Source organism: Hyperoodon ampullatus (assembly GCF_949752795.1).
Source record: "Hyperoodon ampullatus genome assembly, chromosome: 19".
NCBI lineage: Eukaryota > Metazoa > Chordata > Mammalia > Artiodactyla > Ziphiidae > Hyperoodon > Hyperoodon ampullatus.
In genome coordinates, this window is record NC_136932.1 from 11,107,328 (window position 1) to 11,130,266 (window position 22,939).

The 22,939-nt window shown below is 38.2% G+C and overlaps 1 protein-coding gene across 3 annotated transcripts in view; it reads left to right on the forward strand.

Moving 5' to 3' along the window:
- TANC2 (tetratricopeptide repeat, ankyrin repeat and coiled-coil containing 2) overlaps positions 1-22,939 on the forward strand; it is a gene marked incomplete at its 5' end in the record, with an annotated part of 320,220 nt that overhangs the window by 203,818 nt on the left and 93,463 nt on the right. For all 3 annotated transcript variants that reach the window (XM_079726110.1, XM_079726111.1, XM_079726112.1), the window contains one exon: positions 3,956-4,081. In XM_079726110.1, coding sequence (XP_079582236.1) covers positions 3,956-4,081 — 126 coding nt within the window. The remainder of the gene's footprint in view (positions 1-3,955; positions 4,082-22,939) is intronic.

A 22,939-nucleotide genomic window follows, 5' to 3' on the forward strand; every position in this document is an offset into this window, starting at 1 on the left:
AGTAGCACTACAAGGTGGGAATATATGTGTCCCTATAGATCTATCACTGGTGTTTGTATGGGATGATGATGTAAAAGGCATTGTTGTTATAGCCACCTCCTTCACCCTTAACTTTCAGATAACCCAGTGAGACAAAACCTAATTTGTTATTCATTGATTGTTTAAATATAGGCAAAACACAACGTGTATGTTAAATACAATTATTTAGTCATTAGAATTAGCACTTATTGAGCATAGGCTATATATGCCAGGCACTCTTCTAAGCACTTGAGAATCATCAATAAACAAAACAAAGATTCTCACCCTCGTGGAACTTACATTCTCACCAGGGAAAGTAAAATAAACAGAATAAATAAGTAATTTATATAGTATTCAATACAATAGAAAGTGATATGTGTTATAGAAAAAAGTAAAGGATCAGCAGTACCTGAAGAAAGATTTTATGAACATCATTGGAGCCAAGCATACTACCATAGTGATGTCTGTTAAACATTAAGCAGCGCAATGAGGAAGGTGAGGATAGAGCCAGACAGATTTCTAAATCTAAGTAAGACTAGCCTGGAATTTAGTTCTGTATTGAGCATTACGTGCGGAGCACTCTGATTTACTCTGAAAGAATGTAGTTCTCGGGCTTCCCTGGTGGCGCAGTGGTTGAGAGTCCGCCTGCCAATGCAGGGGACACGGGTTCATGCCCCGGTCCGGGAAGATCCCACATGCCGCGGAGCGGCTAGGCCCGTGAGCCATGGCCGCTGAGTCTGCGTGTCCGGAGCCTGTGCTCCACAACGGGAGAGGCCACAACGGTGAGAGGCCCGCATACCACAAAAAAAAAAAAGAAAAGAAAAGAAATTAAAATGGATTATGTAATTGTTATTTAATTTAAATCTATACTCCAAGTATAGATCTCCCATAGTTTAATCTTTAAAAGATTCATAGATGGATAAAACATATAAAAAGGAAAGAGTTTAGGCTTCTTTTTTTAACAAAGCTTTTTGCTCTACTTCATGTTGTGTATTTCTAGATCATTCTGGCTACTGTTAATGAAATATATATTCTTTTTACTAAAACATATCAAACCATCTTAGTGTGTTAGCATATAGAACCATTTTAGTAAAAGTACCCTGCTAGAACCTTGCTTTAAAATCATATAGTGTACCATTAATATTGCCATAATGATAACCAGAAATTTCTATCACTCATCCAGCTGTTACAGTTTTTATTTCAATTTTGTTTTAATGTGAATAAAAGAAAATTTAAAATTCTCATTGTCATTGGTCTTTTCATATTACTCTTCAGTTTATCAGCTTAAAAAGTAACTTATAAGTATTTTTCTTATTAAAAAAATAACAAATTTGGACTTTTGTTCTTTTGTTTCTTACTGCAGAAAACTTTGAAGTGCAGAGATTTATTGGTCTGTGACATGCAGGGCACCTTACTATGCATTGGCAATGCCTTTATTGCCCAAGTTTGATCACTGCTCTTTGAAGCCAAAAAAAACAGAGAATTGAGGGAAAGTGACAAAGATGAAGAAGGAATGAAAAATAAGCCTTTTAAGAAGAATTAGATTTGTTTAGGTTTAAAAGGAGAGGAGGGTACAATGCAAATAGTGCTCACTGGATTGAGAGTTAAGATAGCTGGTTTCCAGACCTGGCTCTCCAGTGAATAACTGAGTCACTGTAGATAAATGACTTCACTGTCTCCTAAACTGTAAAAGGAGGGGATCTGACTAGATTGGGGTCAGCTAGTATTTTAGGCTTTGCAGGCCATATGGTCTCTGTCGAAACTATTCAACTCTATGGTAAACAGCTATTTAAACAAAGAGGCAAGGCTGTGTTCCAGTAAAACTTTATGCGACAGGCCAGATTTCATCCACAGGCCATAGTTTGCCGACCTCTAGTCTAGATGGCCTTTAAAACATCTTTTACATCTGCGTTCTGTGATATTGCTTTATTATCAACATCACATAGTAAAAGAATTGCTGTTATTTGCTATCTCAGCCAGGGGCTAGCCAGGAGATAGAAACCACACAGATATTTTAACAGAAGATGTTATATATAAAGAATTGTTAACTAGGTTTTAAAGAACTGAAAAGGTAAAAGAGAACACTGAGATATCATGGACTTAGCAACTTCAGGAAGCAGCTACCACTTCTGAGCCTGTAAACGAGAAGAGGTTGGGATGATTAAACCATAGAAGCTTGGAGGAGAGGCCCCACAAAGCTGAAACAAACATCTCTGTGAAGGGGCCATGCTCAGCTGATGCTAATATTTCTGAGCTCCAAGGAGGGCTCTGTGGGGACAGGACTTCTGGGGGCTGCCCACCTCCCGCCTTTTTTTTTTTTTTTTTTTTTTTGGTAGCTACACACATATGGATAAAGAACCTAGCAAAAGAAAATAGACTTTGGTTAAAACAGGAGGGATTGTATGAAACATAAGAAAGAACTAATTCACAGAACCAAATTAGAACCAGTGGGGATGGTGTAATTGTCCCCAATGTTTTTAAATAAGAGATTAGAAAGTTACCTATTCTGGATAGTTTTAATTTCAGAATGCAGAAATCGAGATTATCTTTTATTCTTCTGATATTTATTCTCTTCCTCTCTCTGGTATGTCATGCGTCATTTGGCTTCCCTTTCTTGGTATAAGTTCCCTGGACTAGCTTTCAAAGACTTTTATTTCCTTATAGAAACTATATGTATAATTTGGATAAATGTCTTTTGTGTGGGTTTCCAGTAGATCCAGGTAAATAAGACAATTGCAGTAATTGAAGGGTGAGGGCAATATATGTCTCTTGCACTTGTTCTTATTCTTTTCTCTCTTCCTCTCCCTCTCTTCGATTTTCTCCATCTTTTCTCTCTCTTTTTCAGCTCATGGGGCACTTTGTAACTGACTTTGTGCCATTTATCATAGCCCTCTTTATGTTTTTGTTGTGTCTTACATTGACTGAGGATGTGGACAATTCTTCATTGCAGCTCAGCAGCCAAGAGTGATCTCAGTTTGCTTCCTTTCACCCACTCCAAATTGTCACAGGGGTAGACTAGCAATGAAGCCAGCGAGGGCACCAAGAACAGAGCCTGGCACACAGGATTCTCTCAGTAAATTATTGTCATGGAATTACTGAACTAACCCCCAGCACAGTATCTTACATAATTGGCAACAGATTGAATTAACGGTTTAATTAATCACGTATGAGCTCTAAATAACCATTTTCTGATGGAAGTTTTTTTTTTCCTTTTTGTTAAAAGCTTTTTGTCTTCAGCACTTCCTGATTCTTGGACTCAATAGCTCTCAGTATGTAGCAGTGCCATTTTACCCCCATCTTCTGCCATTTTCTCTTTCTCTTTCGTGGCTAGGTTAGGGGTTAAAGGATTTATAGATGCAGTGGGAAGCCACTGTTACTTGACTTTTATCTTCAGAGAGCAACAACATGTTCTGTGGAATTCATGGACATTGGCAGTTCCCTAAATGCTATTTGGCAATTCTCTGTCCATTGTCCCAGGTGCCTGCCTTTCCATTATATACATATATATACACACATGTGAAAATTGTTTTTAGGATATTTCATTCTTTACCGTGAATAGGAAATGTTGAAAATAGAGCTTCGTGGTTCTTTTATAGCTTAATATAATTTGGAACAGATTCCTCCACTGATGTTGTTTATACAAATGGGATTTGTGACCCAAAAGAAGCAGAAACTAATAATCTTTGTTGTCAGGTACTAATGTGTTTGCCAACTTGTTGCTAGTATTCTCTATAAGCTCAGGCATTTGATAGTAGTGAAGGAGCCGCAGACAACTCTTGACATGTTTTCCTGGCACATGTTCCAGACACTGATGAGGACTTTGAGTTGAGCAAATTCTCAGTGAATGTATCTGCTCTGATTCCGAAGTCTGGAGATACAGACGAACTGACAGTTTTCTAAACTTAGGTATTCTGACTAAACTCTTCTGTCTTATCAGCCACAAGCTCCACCCACTTGGAGGACCTCGCTTACCTGGATGAGCAGAGACATACACCTTTGAGAACTTCTCTTCGAATGCCAAGACAGAGCATGGCCGGTGCTCGCACACAACAGGATTTAAGAGGTTAGAACCACAGAGGGCTTTGCATGGGGATGCCCAGGGGAAAATGGAAATGGGCAGTAGGCAAAAAGTTCCTTTGTTTCCAATTTCCACACCTATTTAGGCCTCCCTTAAGTGAGCGTGTAACCAGTTCATTTCTGCTGAATCTAGAGAGAAAGATGAACACAAATACGTTGTACTCATCATCATAGAAAGGCAGTGTAATTACCAACAGTTGGAAGCACTGATTCCTTGAAATTCTGAAAGAAAACAAGTGGAAAGGGCTGGGGTTGATGGGGGAAATAACCTTTTTAAGGTCCTGGATTTTAGAAGTAATTGTTGACCAATTTCAGCCCTAGCCCTATTGCAGGTGAACTTGATGCTGCTAATTTGTTTCACTAGAGAATGCATTTCATTTACATTCTAGTGGCCATTTCTAGTGACATACAGTACTTTTATTTTCTTAGAATTTTAGTGCTTCTAGTCCTGTCCTGGCAACATCTAAACAACTTACCCTTTTCCCATTCAGACACCTGTTTCTTTACACCCTTTGTGCATGCTACATGCTTCTGCAGTCAGGAACCTGATATTTTTGAAGACTTTTCATTTTGTTATAACAACAGTCTAGTTGAGAGGCCTGTTATTGGTATCTCTGCTTGTGCCTCTTGTTTGTTCAAGTGAACCAAACTGTCTGTGATAGTCTTAACAGATGGTCTGCTTTCTCTAGTATCTGGTAATCCATAGCTCTACTACATCAGGTGCATTATTTATTTTATCTTATAGATTATTTGAATCTTTGCTTTGCTCTTCTCCTCACCCCTTGTCCTGTGCCCTAGTCTAATCTGTGTAGTGCCACATGCATAACTCACACGGGAAGGGACTCAAACATGCCTGCTGTCCATTCTGGAAGTCATTATGCTGACCATTTTTTTACTGATGGCTCGGCAACTAGGAGCATAAAATAATTAGTTGTATTGCTACAATTACCATACCTCCCATCAACAGTGGTGAGTTGATGGCCTCAGTCATGGTGTTAGTTCCCAATCCTATCCATCCTGCTTGCTGTTTCTTCAGTTAGCCACATCTTAGTTGCTTATCCCACAAAGTGGAATTATGTCAAGTATTACTTTAGTGCTGCTATACTGATTATGTCCAAAGCCTGAATAAATTTATTCAAAGACCAACTAAATTATTTGTGCCATGACCAGAAGGCATAACCATAATAAAGAAGATGGGATACAACTATTGATCTATATAGACCTTCAGATTTGATTGAAAATCTGCCACATTGGCATCACCTTGCATTGCATTACTGAAAAACATACTGACGTTGTTGATTTTATTTTCTGCTTTGCTAGTCATTGAATAATGGATTTTATATGACATCAAAAACAAAATTAATGACAGATTTCAGCTATGTATTTTTGAGAACTCTTCATGTTGGGTTTTATTGATACTTGATGACACATGTCTACTTCCAGTATCTAAAGATTTAGTAAGGTCTTTGACAGATACATTCTGGTGAGCTTGATGTTTACACATAGATATCAGCTGTGTATAGAATACAATGAAAATCTTTTCCATTTCACTAGGCTTCAGCCTAAACATTCAGTAAAACCAAAGTGCATCCAAAGATTTTTCCAAAGCATACCTAAATCTTTAGGAAGCTCTCCACCTGAATAATGCATTCCTAACAAAACTAATTTCATATCCCTTGCAGATAGGGTTTCAACTTACTGCTTACATTAATACTTAAAGATGGAGTTTGTCTGTTGATGAGTGTGCTATGGTATTAGTGTTTCAGTTCCTTAAAGTTGTCTTTTCTTTCAAGAGGTTTTCTTTTAGCAGTCCAAAGGGTTGGAACATGCCATCCAGTTGAGTGTATTAATCCATAAGAGACAGGGTGTTTAGTAAGCAGTATTTTATCTTCTAAAATTAGCATACTTTAATTTAGAACTTTGAGGCCCTAGACAATAACCTTCCCTCAAAAACATGTTATCTTGATTACTATTTACAAATGAACTCTGTAGCTTAGACATTAGCAAGAAAGGAAAGCAAACTTGGACAGATTTTCCTTGTGTTTCTGTAGACCTGTTTGGCAAGCCTTTATAATTTGTGGTTATTATATCCAAAACAGTACACTTTACTATAGAAACAGAATCATATTGTTTTCTTGGTATAATTTTAAAAAATCATGTCACGTCATGTTTTCTACTTTTATTTTAAGGAACATACAAATTGCAGTCATATTTCAGTTTTATATCTTCCGCTAACTCTGGTTATGATTGAAGTAAAACAACTTTACCCCAAAAAAGTAATAAAGTGATTGAAAACCTTTTTTAGTGTACATTAAGGTATCTCTTTCTACATTAGAAGTATATCTTTCTGTATTTTAAAATATAACTCAAACAAGTCCTATGAAATAGGTTTTAAATCACAATTCCGGTTTTAAATGACCCTGGATCTTCAGAAGAAGGTAGTTAATGGTCATGTACCCTGTAGTATATCCAGTGGGTACTAAATTACTGATTTCAAGTACAGAGATTATCTGAAGTAAAATCACTTTAATATATGAAGGGATGGCAAGCATTTATTGGGCGCTCATACAGGCAGTCCTGCACTATTTTGTTCAGAGCAGTGGTTCTCAAACTTTTTGGTCCCAGGACCTCTTTCCACCTTAAAAAATTATTGAGGACCCTAAAAAGCTTGTGTTATATGAGTTATATTGATTAATATTTACCATATTAAATTAGAACTGATAAATTGTTAAAATACCTGTTTTTTTTTTTAATAGTAGACCCATTATGTGTTAATGTAAGCTCTGGAAAATTCCACCATACCCTTGTGAGAGAATGAGAGTGGAAAAAGACAAATAATCTCTTAATATTATGAAAATAGTTTTGCCTTTGTGGACCCGCGAAAGTGTCTTGAGAAGCCCCAGGGGTCCCAAGATCACACTAAGAAAGAGTGGTTTAGAGGATACCATTATAACTGAAGATAAGTTTTATGCCTTTAAGGATCACACAGCCTGTTTACAGAAATGTAGAAAAGTGTAGTTTGAGAGTTGGTTAGAAGTTATTCATGAACATGGTTTAATAGTACAGGCATAGTTCATTTAACAGTTATCTTAATAATAACTGCAGTTGTTTGATCATAATAATAGTCTTTTGACTGCTGAAGCAGAATTTGCTGAGGTAACCCATGAGCTACAGTTTGGATCTTCAAGTTGAGTATTAACATTAACATTTGCTTCATTAGTAAAAAGTCTTTTTTTTTTTTACTTCTCAAGACAGCTGTTTTGAACAGCTGTTCTCCCAAAATTGATGTTTCCAGAGACCCAGCCCAACAGTGGGGAGGAGGTCACATAAGTGCACTGTCCAGGATCTTAGTGCAGCAAGTCAGTAGATTTCTAGCTGTCAACCATCCAAGAGCTTGAGCTCTAATGACAAAATAGTTACAGTAGATTGTGTCCTAATGCAGAGTATACAGCTAGCTAACGTACTACATGTGCCTTTTAAGTCCCAAAGCCTAATGTCCTTGACAGATATTAATCTTAAAGTTTGTTTTTTTTTTTAAGATGTTGGGGGTAGGAATTTATTTATTTATTTATTTATTTATTTTTGCTGTGTTGGGTCTTCGTTTCTGTGCGAGGGCTTTCTCTAGTTGTGGCAAGTGAGGGCCACTCTTCATCGCGGTGCGTGGGCCTCTCACTATCCCGGCCTCTCTTGTTGCGGAGCACAGGCTCCAGACGCGCAGGCTCAGTAGTTGTGGCTTACAGGCCCAGTTGCTCCGCGGCATGTGGGATCCTCCCAGACCAGGGCTCGAACCCGTGTCCCCTGCATTAGCAGGCAGATTCTCAACCACTGCGCCACCAGGGAGGCCCTGAAATCTTAAAGTTTTTAAGTCAAGTTTTAAAAATTATTTTCAGGGTCCGTTTTTAATTTAATCACCTTGTGTAAATGTGGAGTCATGCTAGACCTGAAACCTCTCACTCTCTCTGGCCACCTTAATGGAATCTCTTTTTACCCAGATAAAGAAAGAAACTGTTTACTGTCCAGTAAAAGGGAAGAAGAGGATGTTGGTTTTTATGGATAAATGTAATAAATCTGAAGAAAGAATATATAAATGGAATCAGGGGAAGTTAAAGTACACAAAGCAAATCATAGCATAATGACTTTGAATAGTAGCTACTTGGGGTAAATTAACAACAGATTATTATTGATAAGACTCTGGAACCTGCCTGATATGAAATCATAATCACACTATTCTGCTTAAAGAGATTATACATTCCTAATTAAAACTTCATTTCTCAATATGTGTTGGTTTCCTTAGGACTTTTACTAAATCCCATTACATAAATGGCCATTCACAGGCATTGGATTTAGTTAATAGCTGCTTTAATAGATACTAGGTTGGGGGCGAATGTGCAAATGATGGTCTGACTCATTGGCAGAAATGATGTAAAATTGACCCTGACACAGTTAACTTGGCTTTGTCAAAGCAAAAACTTGAATTTTTATCAAATAAAGTCAGTGTTTCATGCCATTTGTGAGTCCCCTACTTCTCCAAAACATTGAATCCTTTCTGAAGATGGCTAAGATGTATGTCATGAAGCTAATAATCTTGCATTAGCCTACTGAGTCACACATCCCTGAGGCTGCTTAGTCATCTTGATCATTGCCTGGCTAGCTCTCACATTTACAAGGGAATATTTCCATCAGTCTTTTCTATCTCACTGTTCACTGTTCTATTTTTACAAGATTAAATTTCTTTCTTTTTAGGTAAATCGAAAATCCAGAAATAAAGTTGCATGCACATAACTGCCTATATATAAATATTAGGGTAGATTGTAAGCTTTAGTTGTATGAGGTGATCCTCTCACCTCCAGCCAGCTCTTTTGCAAAGTACCCTAAAATTTGAAAATGCAGTACTCAAACTGGATGTCTTTGTCTGCTAGAAACTGATTTATACTTTTTGGAGTAGTCTAGCTGTAGTTTTTTAAAGCAGATCACTACTTGTTAAAGTAGCTCCAGATCAGTACACAGATCTGGTTTTTATATAAACCAGCTTTAGTTGATAAATCTGTCTTAAAATTTGAAAGCCCAAACAGTGGCTAATGTACAACAAAGTTCCCCCACAAGACCTGAAAGGGAAAATTAGCCTTTGGGAAAGAGAAGAGTCTATAAATCATTTAATCTTCTAACAGGGCACGTATTGACCTCTTGCGTTAAATAACACACTACTTAAAGGCTGTGGAGTAACATGAAAGAAATTCTAATCGTGATATCTAGTTCTGCAAGAATAAATCACTGAAAATATTTTTAAATGCCTTAAGTGCAATAAAGAAAAATAACTGTTAAGCCATTTTTATGTTTTGATCTAAATTAGATTTAAAGAATAGTTTCCCAGTTAATCTTTCTATCATTATTTTCTCCAAAAGTGACTAAATCTTATTAAACTAACCATAATGCCAGTAAATTTATTTAGGTAACACTTTGTAAAACATTTTTGATTCAGTAAAATGATCTAAGCGTTCCAATCTTGCAGTATGTAATAAAAGATTTTTTATGTAATAACTTCCCCAAATACTAATAAAATATAGCATGGGAGAATTTCCTTTGTAGGGCCATAGCTATTTCATCACTGAGTGTTCACTTTTAAAATGTTTAATCTGGGTTTCCCTGATGGTGCAGTGGTTAAGAATCCGCCTGCAAATGCAGGGGATACGGGTTCAATCCCTGGTCCAGGAAGATCCCACATGCCGTGGAGCAACTAAGCCCGTGCACCACAACCACTGAGCCTGTGCTCTAGAGCCCGCGAGCCACAACTGCTGAGCCCATGTGCCACAACTACTGAAGCCCGCGCACCTAGAGCCCGTGCTCCACAACAAGAGAAGCCACCCCAATGAGAAGCCTGTGCACCGCAACAAAGAGTAGCCCCCCGCTCACCACAGCTAGAGAAAGCCTGCGTGCAGCAACAAAGACCCAACGCAGCCAATTAATTAATTAATTAATTTTTAAAAAGTTTAATCTTAAATTTCAAGTAATTAGCCAGTTCTGATTCCCCAATAAAAATCTCACCTTCAAGACCAACAATCTAATAGCACAAAACTATGTTGAGGGCTTCCCTGGTGGCGCAGTGGTTGAGAATCTACCTGCCAATGCAGGGAACGCGGGTTCGAGCCCTGGTCTGGGAGGATCCCACATGCTGCGGAGCAGCTGGGCCTGTAAGCCACAACTACTGAGCCTGCGCGTCTGGAGCTTGTGCTCCACAACAAGAGAGGCCGCAGCAGTGAGAGGCCTGCGCACCGCGATGAAGAGTGGCCCCCACTTGCCACAACTAGAGAAAGCCCTCGCACAGAAACGAAGACCCAACACAGCAAAAATAAATTAATTAATAAATAAACTCCTACCCCCAACATCTTCTTTAAAAAAAAAAAAAAAAACTATGTTGACATAGTTATATAGTTCTTTTATCAGATGTTTCACATTTTAAAAGCTTTACCATTTTTATACTTTCCCCACATTTTGAGATATTAAATGTGAGGAAACATGTAAAAAGTAGCAGCATTTGGGAGAGTTGGATTTTCCCTATTTCTTCCACTGTTTTTCAAGGATCATTGTTCCCTTCCTGAAAATTCCACTCAGCAATGATTCCAGGTTTTTCTCAACAAATGTTTTTCTATAAGACCAACGTCAGAAAGCTGAAATTTAATATACAAGTTTTTCAAAGACTCAAAGTATTATTTTCCAGAGGCAAATAAGCCTTTTCCCTTTTTTATCCTCACATTAATAGAATACAATAGACTTCTTAAAACACTAAGACAGATGCTGAGAATGGGGCACTTTTAAACAGATAAAAATGATAGCTTACATTTATTGGAGTTCTTATTCTTTATAGACCCAGTGCTAAGAGCTTTAAACGTTATTTAATCCTCACAACTCTTTGATGCAAGTGGTGGTAGTAAGGAAACTGGGACTTAGAGAGATTAAGTAACTTGCTTAGAGTTACAGGTCTCGTAATTGGCAGTGCAAGGATTCATTTCATATGTGGAAGACTCTGGAGCCTGTGCTCTTAACCACTATGCTATCCTATGTCATAGACAATATAATATAAAAAGCTTTAGGTAATATAATAATAGCAATACTATGGCTTATTGTACATAGTTCAGTACACTGGGGTGTTAGGGATGGGAAACAGTTGCATATAAACACTAATTGCCAGATGATGGTTGCTAAGACCTGCAGGGAGTGGAAAATGGGGAGTTGCTGTTGATTGGGCGTATAAAGTTTGAGTTATGCAAGATGAAAAAGTTCTAGGGATCTGCTGTACAACATTGTGCTTATTGTTAATCATCTCATATGATTATTTGCCATCAAATATCTTTTTTAGTGAAGTGTCTATTCAAATATTTTGTCCCCTTTTACTGGATGGTTTCTTTTCTTATTAATGAGTTTCAAGAGTTTGTTATATAATTTGGATACAAGTCCTTTATCAGATGGGTACTTTTGCAAATATGTTTTCCCAGTTTTTGGCTTGTCTTTTCATTCTCTTAACAGTATCTATTAAAGAACAGAAGTTTTTAGAAGTCCAGTTTATGAATTTTTGCCTTTGATGGCTTGTTCTCCTGGTGTTGTATCTAAGATTTCTTTGACAAACCCAAAGTTACAAATATTTTCTCCTGTATTTTCTTCTAGACGTTTTACAGTTTTAGGTTTTACGTTTAGGTCTGTGATTGATTTTGAGTTAATTTTTGTATGTGGTGCGGTGCATGATATGTATCAAAAGTTTTTTGGGTTTTTGTTTTTGGCATGTAGATATACAACTGTTCTAACATCATTTGTTGCAAAGACTGTTCTTCCTCTATGGAATTCCTTTTGCACCTTTTCACTGTCAAAAATCAGTCATCCATATATGTATGGATCTGTTTCTGGACTGCTTCTCTTCCATTCATCTGTCTTATCTTGATGCTAATACCACACCTCCTTGATTACTGTAGCTTTATAATAAAGCTTAAAATCAGGTATTGTTAACCCTCCAATGTTGTTGTTCATTTTCAGAATTGTTTTGGCTATTCCAGGTTCTTTGTATTTCCATATGAAACCTTGTAAATTTCTACCCATAAATCCTGCTGGAATTTTGATGGGGATTGCATTGGATCTGTAGATCAATTTGAGGAAAATTGACTTCTTATCAATGTTGAGTCTTCCAATCCATGAACATAATATATCTCTCCATTCATTTAGGTCTTCCTTAACTTCTCTCAGCAACGTTTTGTAGATGTACAGAGGTTGAAAATATTTTGTCATATTTATCCTTCAGTATTTCATATTTCTTATGCTATTATAAATAGTATTGCTTTTTGTTTCAATTTCTAATTGTTCATTGCTAGTGAACAATTACATAGAAGTACTATTGATTTTTGTATATTGCTCCTGTATCCTGAAACCTTGCTAAACTCATTTATTATTTCTAATGACTTTTTTTTTTTTTTGCGGTACGCGGCCCTCTCACTGTTGTGGCCTCTCCCGTTGTGGAGCACAGGCTCCAGAAGCGCAGGCTCAGCGGCCATGGCTCTCGGGCCCAGCTGCTCTGCGGCATGTGGGATCTTCCCGGACCGGGGCATGAACCTGTGTCCCCTGCATCGGCAGGCGGACTCTCAACCACTGCGCCACCAGGGAAGCCCTTGCATTGTTTTTATTACTGTGTCTTCAAGGTTACTCATCTTTTCTTTTGTAATGTCAAATTTGTCACAAATCACATCTAGTGTATTTTTCATTTCTGATGTTTTTTTCTGTAGAAGCGCAATTTGGGTCTTTTGTATCTTCCATGTCCCTTTTGAACAGATAGAATATAGTCATGGTTTTAATACTTTTCTCTGCTAATTCTAACATCTGTGTCAGTTCTGGGTCAGTTACAGTTGATTGGTTTTTCTCCTAATTATGGCTCATATTTTCCTGCTTCTTTTTGCATGCCTGATAATCTTCATTTGGATGCCAGACATTGTGAATTTTACCTTATTGGGTGTTGGATATTTTTGTATTCCTATAAATATTCTTCAGCTTTTTTCTGGAGTGTGACTTACTTATTTGGAAACAGTATGATCAATTTGGGGTCTTGCCTTTAAAATTTGTTGAGTAGAACCAGAACAATATTTACAGGTCTCATTATTCTATACTGCTGAGTCAAGGTCTTCCTGGATTTATCCAATGTCCTGTGCATTGTGAGGTTTTCCATTCTGGCTGGTAGGAACAGGCACTATTCCTGGCCCTATGTAAGCTGCAGATACTCTTGTCTCCAATCCTCATACTTGTGCTAATCATTATCCTGCTGATTACTCAAGGGTTACTCTCCACAGGCCTCCAGAATTATTTCTGTAAGCTCTTTCCTTTCCAGTACTCTGTTCTTTGAACAGTGGCTGCCTTGGTCTCCCTGGATTCTCAGCTCAGTCTACTCAACTAAGGGAGTCTGCCAGAATCTGACTGGGCTCTCCCTCCCTACATAGTGGTCTGAAAATTTTCTCAATGTTGTGAATGGGCATAGGGTTTACCTCATTTGTTTTTCATCTCTCAGGGATTACTATTTTTCATTACCTGTGTCTAGTGCCTTGAAAACCGTCATTTCATATACTTTGTCTAGAGCTTTATATGTTTGTTCTGGAGTTGTTTTAGGTGGGAGGGCAAATCTAGTCCTTGTTTCTCCTTCGCCAGAAGTGGAAATTCATGTCAGATTTTTATGTGTTTTTTTTTTTAATTTAATTAATTAATTTATTTATTTTTGGCTGTGTTGGCTCTTTGTTTCTGTGTGAGGGCTTTCTCTAGTTGTGGCAAGTGGGGGCCACTCCTCATCGCGGTGCACGGGCCTCTCATTATCGCAGCCTCCCTTGTTGCGGAGAACAGGCTCCAGACGCGCAGGCTCAGTAATTGTGGCTCACGGGGCTAGTTGCTCCGTGGCATGTGGGATCTTCCCAGACCAGGGCTCGAACCCGTGTCTCCTGCATTGGCAGGCAGATTCTCAACCACTGCGCCACCAGGGAAGCCCCATGTCAGATTTTTTAAAAGAAAATTATAGATGAAATGAACCAGAGCATCAACCCATCTCTCCTTAGAAAATGACTGGCTTGAGAGTTAGAATTGGGTTTTCTGTAAGCTAAAATACATATTTACCTATAATGATGAAGTAAAATATGGTTATTATTTGCACAGAATAAATCCCACATGTCACATTAGCAAGACTTTAGTTACTAAGTGGATATATGTGACTTCAGCCTTCTCAGTAACTTTTCTAAAAGAAAGGAAAACTAGTCTTTAAAAAAAATATATCCTGTTCTCTCTGGACACTAGCTCTAAGGCACATTTTCTCCCTTCCCCCAGCTTCCTGTAGGAATATGATTGTTTGTGTCTTGGCCAGCATCCAGGCCTTGCCTGTGATGTGTACAGAGCTTCGAAAATAACAGTTTTTCTTCCCTGAATGTCTTGTTACTTAATGGCCCTCTTGTTTATGACAGTAGCCTTTAAACAGGAATTTATCCCTGAAAGGTGTCAAACAAATGGTTCATTTCTTTTTATTATCATAGTATGGTTCAAGTGATTTTCAAAGACTTTGGTTTGCATCCTATAACTGTTTTCCTGTAGCCCTGCTGTCCTACCAAAGCCAAGTCTATAAACATTTCCCTGCAGTTAAGAATGGAAAATTCATATTCACTGTTTTCATTCACTAATTCATTTATTAAACATTATTAAGTGTACATACCCTGTGACAAGAACTGTCCTAGTTAAGAAGGACTTACTAGGTTGGGTGATTGTGGTAGGGTAAGTTGATGAGATATGAGGGTAGAAGTGTAGGGGCTGAAATGATTATATCAGATACATATCATTGATGACTGTATACAGGAGGGATGTGTGGAATGCAAAGTTATTCATTAAAAGCTTGTTTAAGTACATGGTAAAAAGCAAGAGATGTTGAGAATCTGAACTATATGACTGTCATTCATTGAGGATTAACTAGGTTCTGAACTATGAACTTAATGTACATTTTCTTGTTTAGCCTTATGAGATAGATGTTCTTATTATCCTCATTTTACAGATAACAAAACTGAGGCTTAGAGTAATCTGGCAACACCTCCAAAGATTATATCATTATAAGTAACAGTGGAATGGAAAAAGAAAACAGGAATTATATCTGGGAGATATTCCTCAAGAATAATTGATAGGGCCTGTGACAAATTAGATGTAAAGGTCAAGAAAGAAGAAATCCTGGTGAGTCCCAAGTTTCTATCTTGGGAGACCAGGCAGATGATGATATTTCATTAACTGAGATAATGAATGGAAAATAACGGATAGGTTAAGGTGAGTGAGAAAATAACTCTAGTTCTAAACATTTTAAGTTTGAGATATCTATTGGAAATCCACATAGATAACTCTTGTAAATTGCTGGAAATGCTATACAGGAGTTTAGGAATGGGATCTGGAACAGAAATGTAAACCATCACCACTTAGATGGTTTATAAAAGCCATCAGTCTGTTCCTTTGAGATTACCCAGGGAGATCATGAAGAAGAAAAAATAATAAAATATAGAACCTAAGATTGGAAATATTTTAGGGATGGACAGAAGAGGAGGAATCATTAAAGATATATCAGGAAGAGAGGACCAAAAAAAAGAACTAGAAGAAAGTGTTATTATGTAAAGCCCAAGAAGGGAATGTATTTCAAAAAGTGGGGATTCATTAGAAGTGTTAAATACTAAAGCATGGTTAAGTATAAAGACTGAAAATAATTCATTGGACTTAAAAGTTAGAAAGTCTTTAGTGTCATTACCTAAAACAATTTCAACAGAGTAACATGGGAGGAAGCCAGGCTAGGATGAGTTACCGCTGTGGAAGTGAAGATAGCAAGTCAAAATGTTGCAGGGGGGTGGGGGTGAAAGGGAGAAGGGACATAAGTCAGAAACTCAAAGGGATGAGGGCTCCAAGAGAGCTAGTATGTTCTCAATATCCTTTTCATTATGTTTGTTTTAAATAAATGTGTGTGGGAGGGAGGTGATTAGGTTGCACTGGCTTCTTTTTTGGCTTGATCATGTGGATAGTAGTAGCAGCTACCAGAGTTAACCAGCAGACTCTGTCCTAGGCGCACTACATGTATTAACTCATTTTAATCCTCACATGTCATGGTTATCCCTGTTTTAAAGATAAGGAAGGGCTTCCCTGGTGGCGCAGTGGTTGGGAGTCCACCTGCCGATGCAGGGGACACGGGTTCGTGCCCCGGTCCGGGAAGATCCCGCATGCCGTGGAGCGGCTGGGCCCGTGAGCCATGGCTGCTGAGCCTGCGCGTCCAGAGCCTGTGCTCCACAACGGGAGAGGCCACAGCAGTGAGAGGCCCGCGTACCGCAAAAAAAAAAAAAAAGATAAGGAAAACTGAGATACCAAGAACATAAGTCACTCTCCTAAGGTTGCACAGCCCGTAAGTAACAGAGACTGGATACAAGCTGAAGCATCCTGGCTCTGAGTCCACAGTTTTACCCACCCTGCTCTATGTTTCCCCGCTCACCCAAAAAGTGACTCTGCTTTATTTAATCTTTTTTTTTTTTTTAAACAGAAGTTATCTGGAATGAACATTTCTCAAGCTATTATCTTTAGATTGTTTTTTTAGGACCTGCTTCAAATCGCTTTACATTCTTCCAAAACTCATTTCCTGGGGTAGGAGTACCTGCCGACTGTAGTCCTATTCCTGAGTGCCATAAATAAGGAAAAGATCCTAAAGAGATTTGACTCTTGTAAATGGAAGAATGAGTCTTCTAGAAACTCAGTAGACAAATGAGCCCTGCCTCAGTTTAATAAATATACTTGAGGAAAAAATAAGCATGTTTTTTGACTTAGGTTTGGCACTAAAGTGATATCAGGTTTTGTCTGAAGTACATGTTTTTTTCCTCCGCTCTGTGTAGGGAATAGCATGCATGGCCTGAACCCTAAGAATAAGCCTGAAATTATCTTTTGTTCTGAGGAACAGAGGTGCTTCCGGGCTAGGCTGTGCAGCCATAATGGAAGAATGGGAGGAAATACAGCTCTGCTCCTGTTTGCACCAGACCTTTGTCTGTAGTACACACACCCCTTCTTCTGCCAGTCCTGTGACTGACTTCTTCTAAGATGATTCATAGTTGTTCTCCATGAGTAAATATGCGTTAGTCTAAATCCAGTTAGAGGTCTTTTGCCCCCACTTCCCCTTCCCCTTTTCCTCTTGCTGCAGCTGTTTATATTTGCATTTGGATGAGCTGGTCTGTTAGCCTTAATGCACTTTTGTTTGTTTTTTAAATGTTTACTCTTTACCATAGTTAAAGAAAGGTCAGTTTTCTCTATAAGCCTAGATATAGAATTATTCGTATTGATGGCCTCACAGAGGCTGTTTCCTAGAGAGCATTCATGTGTCTGTCACAAGCCTAATTTGCATTGAAGAGATGCACACACAGATCTGAGTCTTGAGTGGTTATTAAATTTCTTTTAAAAACTGCCTTCCAAAGCTTGTCTTATTTGTATACCCTGTTGGAATGTTTTTCCTCTTTGTGTATTTTCCTTCAACATTTTATTAGGAAATTTTTCGGATATACCCCAAAAAAGGACAATTTGACAGTAAACCCTCGTTTACTTGCCTTGATTATATCATTAATATTTTATTATTTTTATCACATATCTATCTGCCCATCTCTTTAACCACACATCATTTTTTACAAATTTCAAAGTAAATTCCAGACATCAGTATACTTTGGAATATTTTGAGAAGGATGGGATGGTGTTCCTGCTCTGTTGTCACCCTGGGACTGCCACTTCTTGGGTGTCAGGGGTAAGAAGACCACATCTGTTACTAAATGTATGGATTAGCTCATCTTTTATCCCTTGGCTCAGCTATAGTTGTAGTGGTCATTTCTCACTGGATTATTTCAGTGGTTTCTGCCTTAGAAAATCTCTTGGAAGCCAGTGGATATCCTAAACAAAGAAGCATTTATTTAGGAATATGAACTCCACAGAGGGTATTCATTACCTCCGTGTTTCACAGTGCAGGCCAAAGTGCCTTCTTGTTCGTATGCCCTAAATTTATTGTTGGTACATAGGAGGTATGGCTTTCTTTTATCATATTGATCTGACAAAAGCCTTAGATTCTGAGGTACAGAAATTGTTTCTAGGCTGTTCTTGGTGTCTACAGTTGTCTTACCATATGGTGCTGGGCTAATTTTGTCTGTTCTTCCCTTGAGGCTTTTGTAAATTGATCACATTTTTAGAAAATTTTTAAAATAACTTTTTAAAATGTCAAAGCTTTCTGAGTAGAATAAAATATGATGAGAGATTACATCAACATGAGAACAAGTTATCTTAATAGAGTTTTTCTCAAAAACTTCAGCATTTAAGTTGAATCTTTGCTTATCCCGTATTATAAATTGGCACCGGTCATATTCATGAAACCCCCTTTTGATGCAAAATGTTAAGTAATCTTGGACCTGAAGAGATAGGTCTGTTAGTTTAGAAAGCAACTGAGTGTCTCAGAAGCTCTTCCCTCTCTGGAAAGGTCAAGCATGCAATTCCTAAAGGGGAGCGCAGGAGAGGTGAAGGAGAAAGAAGCTAGCCTATCCAGTCAGCTAAGTCTACTCAATTCTGGTCATCAGTGGTATAACTCATGACCAGAATTCAGACTTAATAGTGACATCCTATAGAGCAGCAACATAAAATAATAGAAAAAAACCCTGAATTTTGGAGTCAAAATTAGGTTTTGATTCTAGTTCTGAAACCAGCTTTGTGACCTTAGATCTCTCTAGGCCTAATTACACTTATCTCAAACCAATTGATCTATTTTCTCCTTCCTCGCTGTGAGTCCTGTGACTGCTCAGCCAGAGCTCGGCATGTTTATCTGAGTGTCTGCCCACGAAAGTCACACAGATAACCGGAACCCCCGCTGCATGGTTAGCAGCTCCGTACTATCAAGTGACATTATGGAAAATGGAGTAAGGAACTCCAAGAATCAGTCCCTCCACTGAAGCAAGTCTGACAGAACTCTAGAGTTTTTCAGAACTCTAGAATTGCTAAGCAAAGCAAGAAAAGCAGATTATTAAACAGTACCTATAGTGTGATTTTTGTCTTAAAAATAAGTATATATAATACAGACAAAACTCAGGGGAAAAAAAGTGAATTGTGCGGGGCTTCCATGGTGGCACAGTAGTTGAGTCCACCTACCAATTCAGTAGACACAGGTTCAAGCCCTGGTCTGGGAAGATCCTACATGCCGCAGAGCAACTAAGCCTGTGCATCACAACTACTGAGCCTGCGCTCTAGAGCCCACGAGCCACAGCTACAGAGCCTACGCACCACAACTGCTGAGCCCATGTGCCATGATTACTGAAGCCCACACGCATAGAGCTCGTGCTCCCAACAAGAGAAGCCAACACAATGAGAAGCCTGCGCACCACAACGAAGAGTAGCCCCCGCTCGCCACAACCAGAGAAAGCCCGCATGCAACAGCAAAGACCCAATGCAGCCAAAAATTAAATAAATAAAATAAAATAAATTAATTAAAATAATTTATTTTAATTAAATTAATTGTTTTTAAAGTGAATTGTGTTTCTCTCTAGCCAGTGGGAGTAAAATTATTATTTTGTTTATCTGCTATTCCTAAATTTTCTGTAGTGAGTATGTATTACTTCCATGTAAAAAAGCAAAAGTAAAATAGAAGAGTTTGGCAGTTTCTCAAAAAGCTGAAACATAGAGTTTCCATATGACCCAGCAATACCTCTCATAGACATATACCCAAGAGAACTAAAAACATATGTACATAAAAACTTGTACATGGGAGGACCTTCAAGATGGTGGAGGAGTAAGACATGGAGATCACCTTCCTCCCCACAGATACATCAAAAATACATCTACATGTGGAACAACACTTACAGAACACCTACTGAACGCTGGCAGAAGACCTCAGACTTCCCAAAAGCTGTGTGGCTGACCGGGTCTTGGTACTCCGGCCAGGTGTTGGGCCTGAGCCTCTGAGGTTGGAAAGCCGAGTTCAGGACATTGGTCCACCAGAAACCTCCTGGCCCCTCGTAATATCAATCGGCAAGAGCTCTCCCAGAGATCTTGATCTCAGTGCTAAGACCCAGCTCCACACAACGACCAGCAAGCTACAGTACTGGACACCCTATGCCGAACAACTAGCAAGACAGGAACACAACCCCACCCATTAGCAGAGAGGCTGCCTAAAATCATAGTAAGTTCACAGATACCCCAAAACACACCACCAGACGTGGTCCTGCCCACCAGAAAGACAAGATCCAGCCTCATCCACCAGAACACAGGTGCTAGTCCACTCCACCAGGAAACCTACATAACCCACTGAACCAACCTTACCCACTGGGGGCAGACACCAAAAACAACGGGAACTACGAACCTGCAACCTGTGAAAAGGAGACCCCAAATATAGTAAGTTAAGCAAAATGAGAAGACAGAGAAATACACAGCAGATGAAGGAGAAAGGTAAAAACCTACCAGATCAAACAAAGGAGACAGGCAGTCTACCTGAAAACGAATTCAAATTAATGATAGTAAAGATGATCCAAAATCTCGGAAATAGAATGGAGAAAATACAAGAAACATTTAACAAGGACCTAGAAGAACTAAAGAGCAAACAAACAATGATAAACAACACAATAAATGAAATTAAAAATTCTCTAGAAGGAATCAATAGCAGAATAACTGAGGCAGAGGAACACATAAGTGACCTGGAAGATAAAATAGTGGAAATAACTACTGCAGAGCAGAATAAAGAAAAAAGAATGAAAAGAATTGAGGACAGTCTCAGAGACCTCTGGGACAACATTAAACGCACCAACATTCAAATTATAGGGTCCCAGAGGGACTGAGAAAATATTTGAAGAGATTATAGTTGAAAACTTCCCTAATATGGGAAAGGAAATAGACAGTCAAGGCCAGGAAGTGCAGAGAGTCCCATTCAGGATAAATCCAAGGAGAAACATCCCAAGACACATACTAATCAAACTATAAAAAATTAAATACAAAGAAAAAATATTAAAAGCAGCAAGGGAAAAGCAACAAATAACATACAAGCGAATCCCTATAAGGTTAACAGCTGATCTTTCAGCAGAAACTCTGCAAGCCAGGAGGGAGTGGCAGCACATATTTAAAGTCATGAAAGGGAAAAACCTACAACCAAGATTACTTTACCCAACAAGGATCTTATTCAGATTGGACGGAGAAATTAAAACCTTTACAGACAAGCAAAAACTAAGAGAATTCAGCACCACCAAACCAGCTTTACAACAAATGCTAAAGGAACTGCTCTAGGCAGGAAACACAAGAGAAGGAAAAGACCTACAATAACAAACCCAAAACAATTAAGAAAATGGTAATAGGAACAAACATATCAATAATTACCTTAAATGTAAATGGATTAAATGCTCCAACCAAAAGACATAGACTGGCTGAATGGATACAAAAACAAGACCATATATATGTTGTCTACAGGAGACCCACTTCAGACCTAGGGACACATACAGACTGAAAGTGAGGGGATGGAAAAAGATATTCCATAAAAATGGAAATCAAGAGAAAGCTGGAGTAGCAATTCTCATATCAGACAAAATAGACTTTAAAATAAAGACTATTACAAGAGACAAAGAAGGGCACTACATAATGATCAAGGGATCAATCCAAGAAGAGGATATAACAATTGTAAATATTTATGCACCCAACATAGGAGCACCTCAATACATAAGGCAAATGCTAACAGCCATAAAAGGGGAAATCGACAGTAGCACAGTCATAATAGGGGACTTTAACACCCCACTTTCACCAATAGACAGAAAATCCAAAAAGAAATTAAATAAGGAAACACAAGCTTTAAATGACACATTCAACAAGATGGACTTAATTGACATTTAGAGGACATTCCATCCAAAAACAACAGAATACACTTTCTTAAGTGCTCATGGACCATTCTCCAGGATCATATCTTGGGTCACAAATCAAGCCTTGGTAAATTTAAGAAAATTGAAATTGTATCAGGTATCTTTTCTGACCACAACACTATAAGACTAGATATCAATTACAGGGAAAAAAACCTGTAAAAAATACAAACACATGGAGGCTAAACAATACACTACTAAATAACCAAGAGTTCACTGAAGAAACCCAAGAGGAAATCAAAAAATACCTAGAGACAAATGACAACAAAAACATGATGGTCCAAAACCTGTGGGATACAGCAAAAGCAGTTCTAGGAAGGAAGTTTATAGCAATACAATCCTACCTCAAGAAACATCTCAAATAAACAACCTAACCTTACACCTAAAGCAATTAGAGAAGAAAGAACAAAAAAAGCCGCAAAGTTAGCCGGAGGAAAGAAATCATAAAGATCAGATCAGAAATAAATGAAAAAGAAATGAAGGAAATGATAGCAAAGATCAATAAGCTAAAAGCTGGTTCTTTGAGAAGATAAACAAAATTGATAAACCATTAGCCAGACTCATCAAGAAAAAAAGGGAAAAGACTCAGATCAATAGAATTAGAAATGAAAAAGGAGAAGTAACAACTGACACTGCAGAAATACAAAGGATCATGAGAGATTACTGCAAGCAACTATATGCCAATAAAATGGACAACCTGGAAGAAATGGACAAATTCTTAGAAAAGCACAACCTTCTGAGACTGAACCAGGAAGAAATAGAAAATAGAAACAGACCAATCACAAGCAGTGAAATTGAAACTGTGATCAAAAATCTTCCACAAACCAAAGCCCGGGACCGGATGGCTTCACAGGTGAATTCTATCAAACATTAAGAGAAGAGCTAACACCCATACTTCTCAAACTCTTCCAAAATATAGCAGAGGG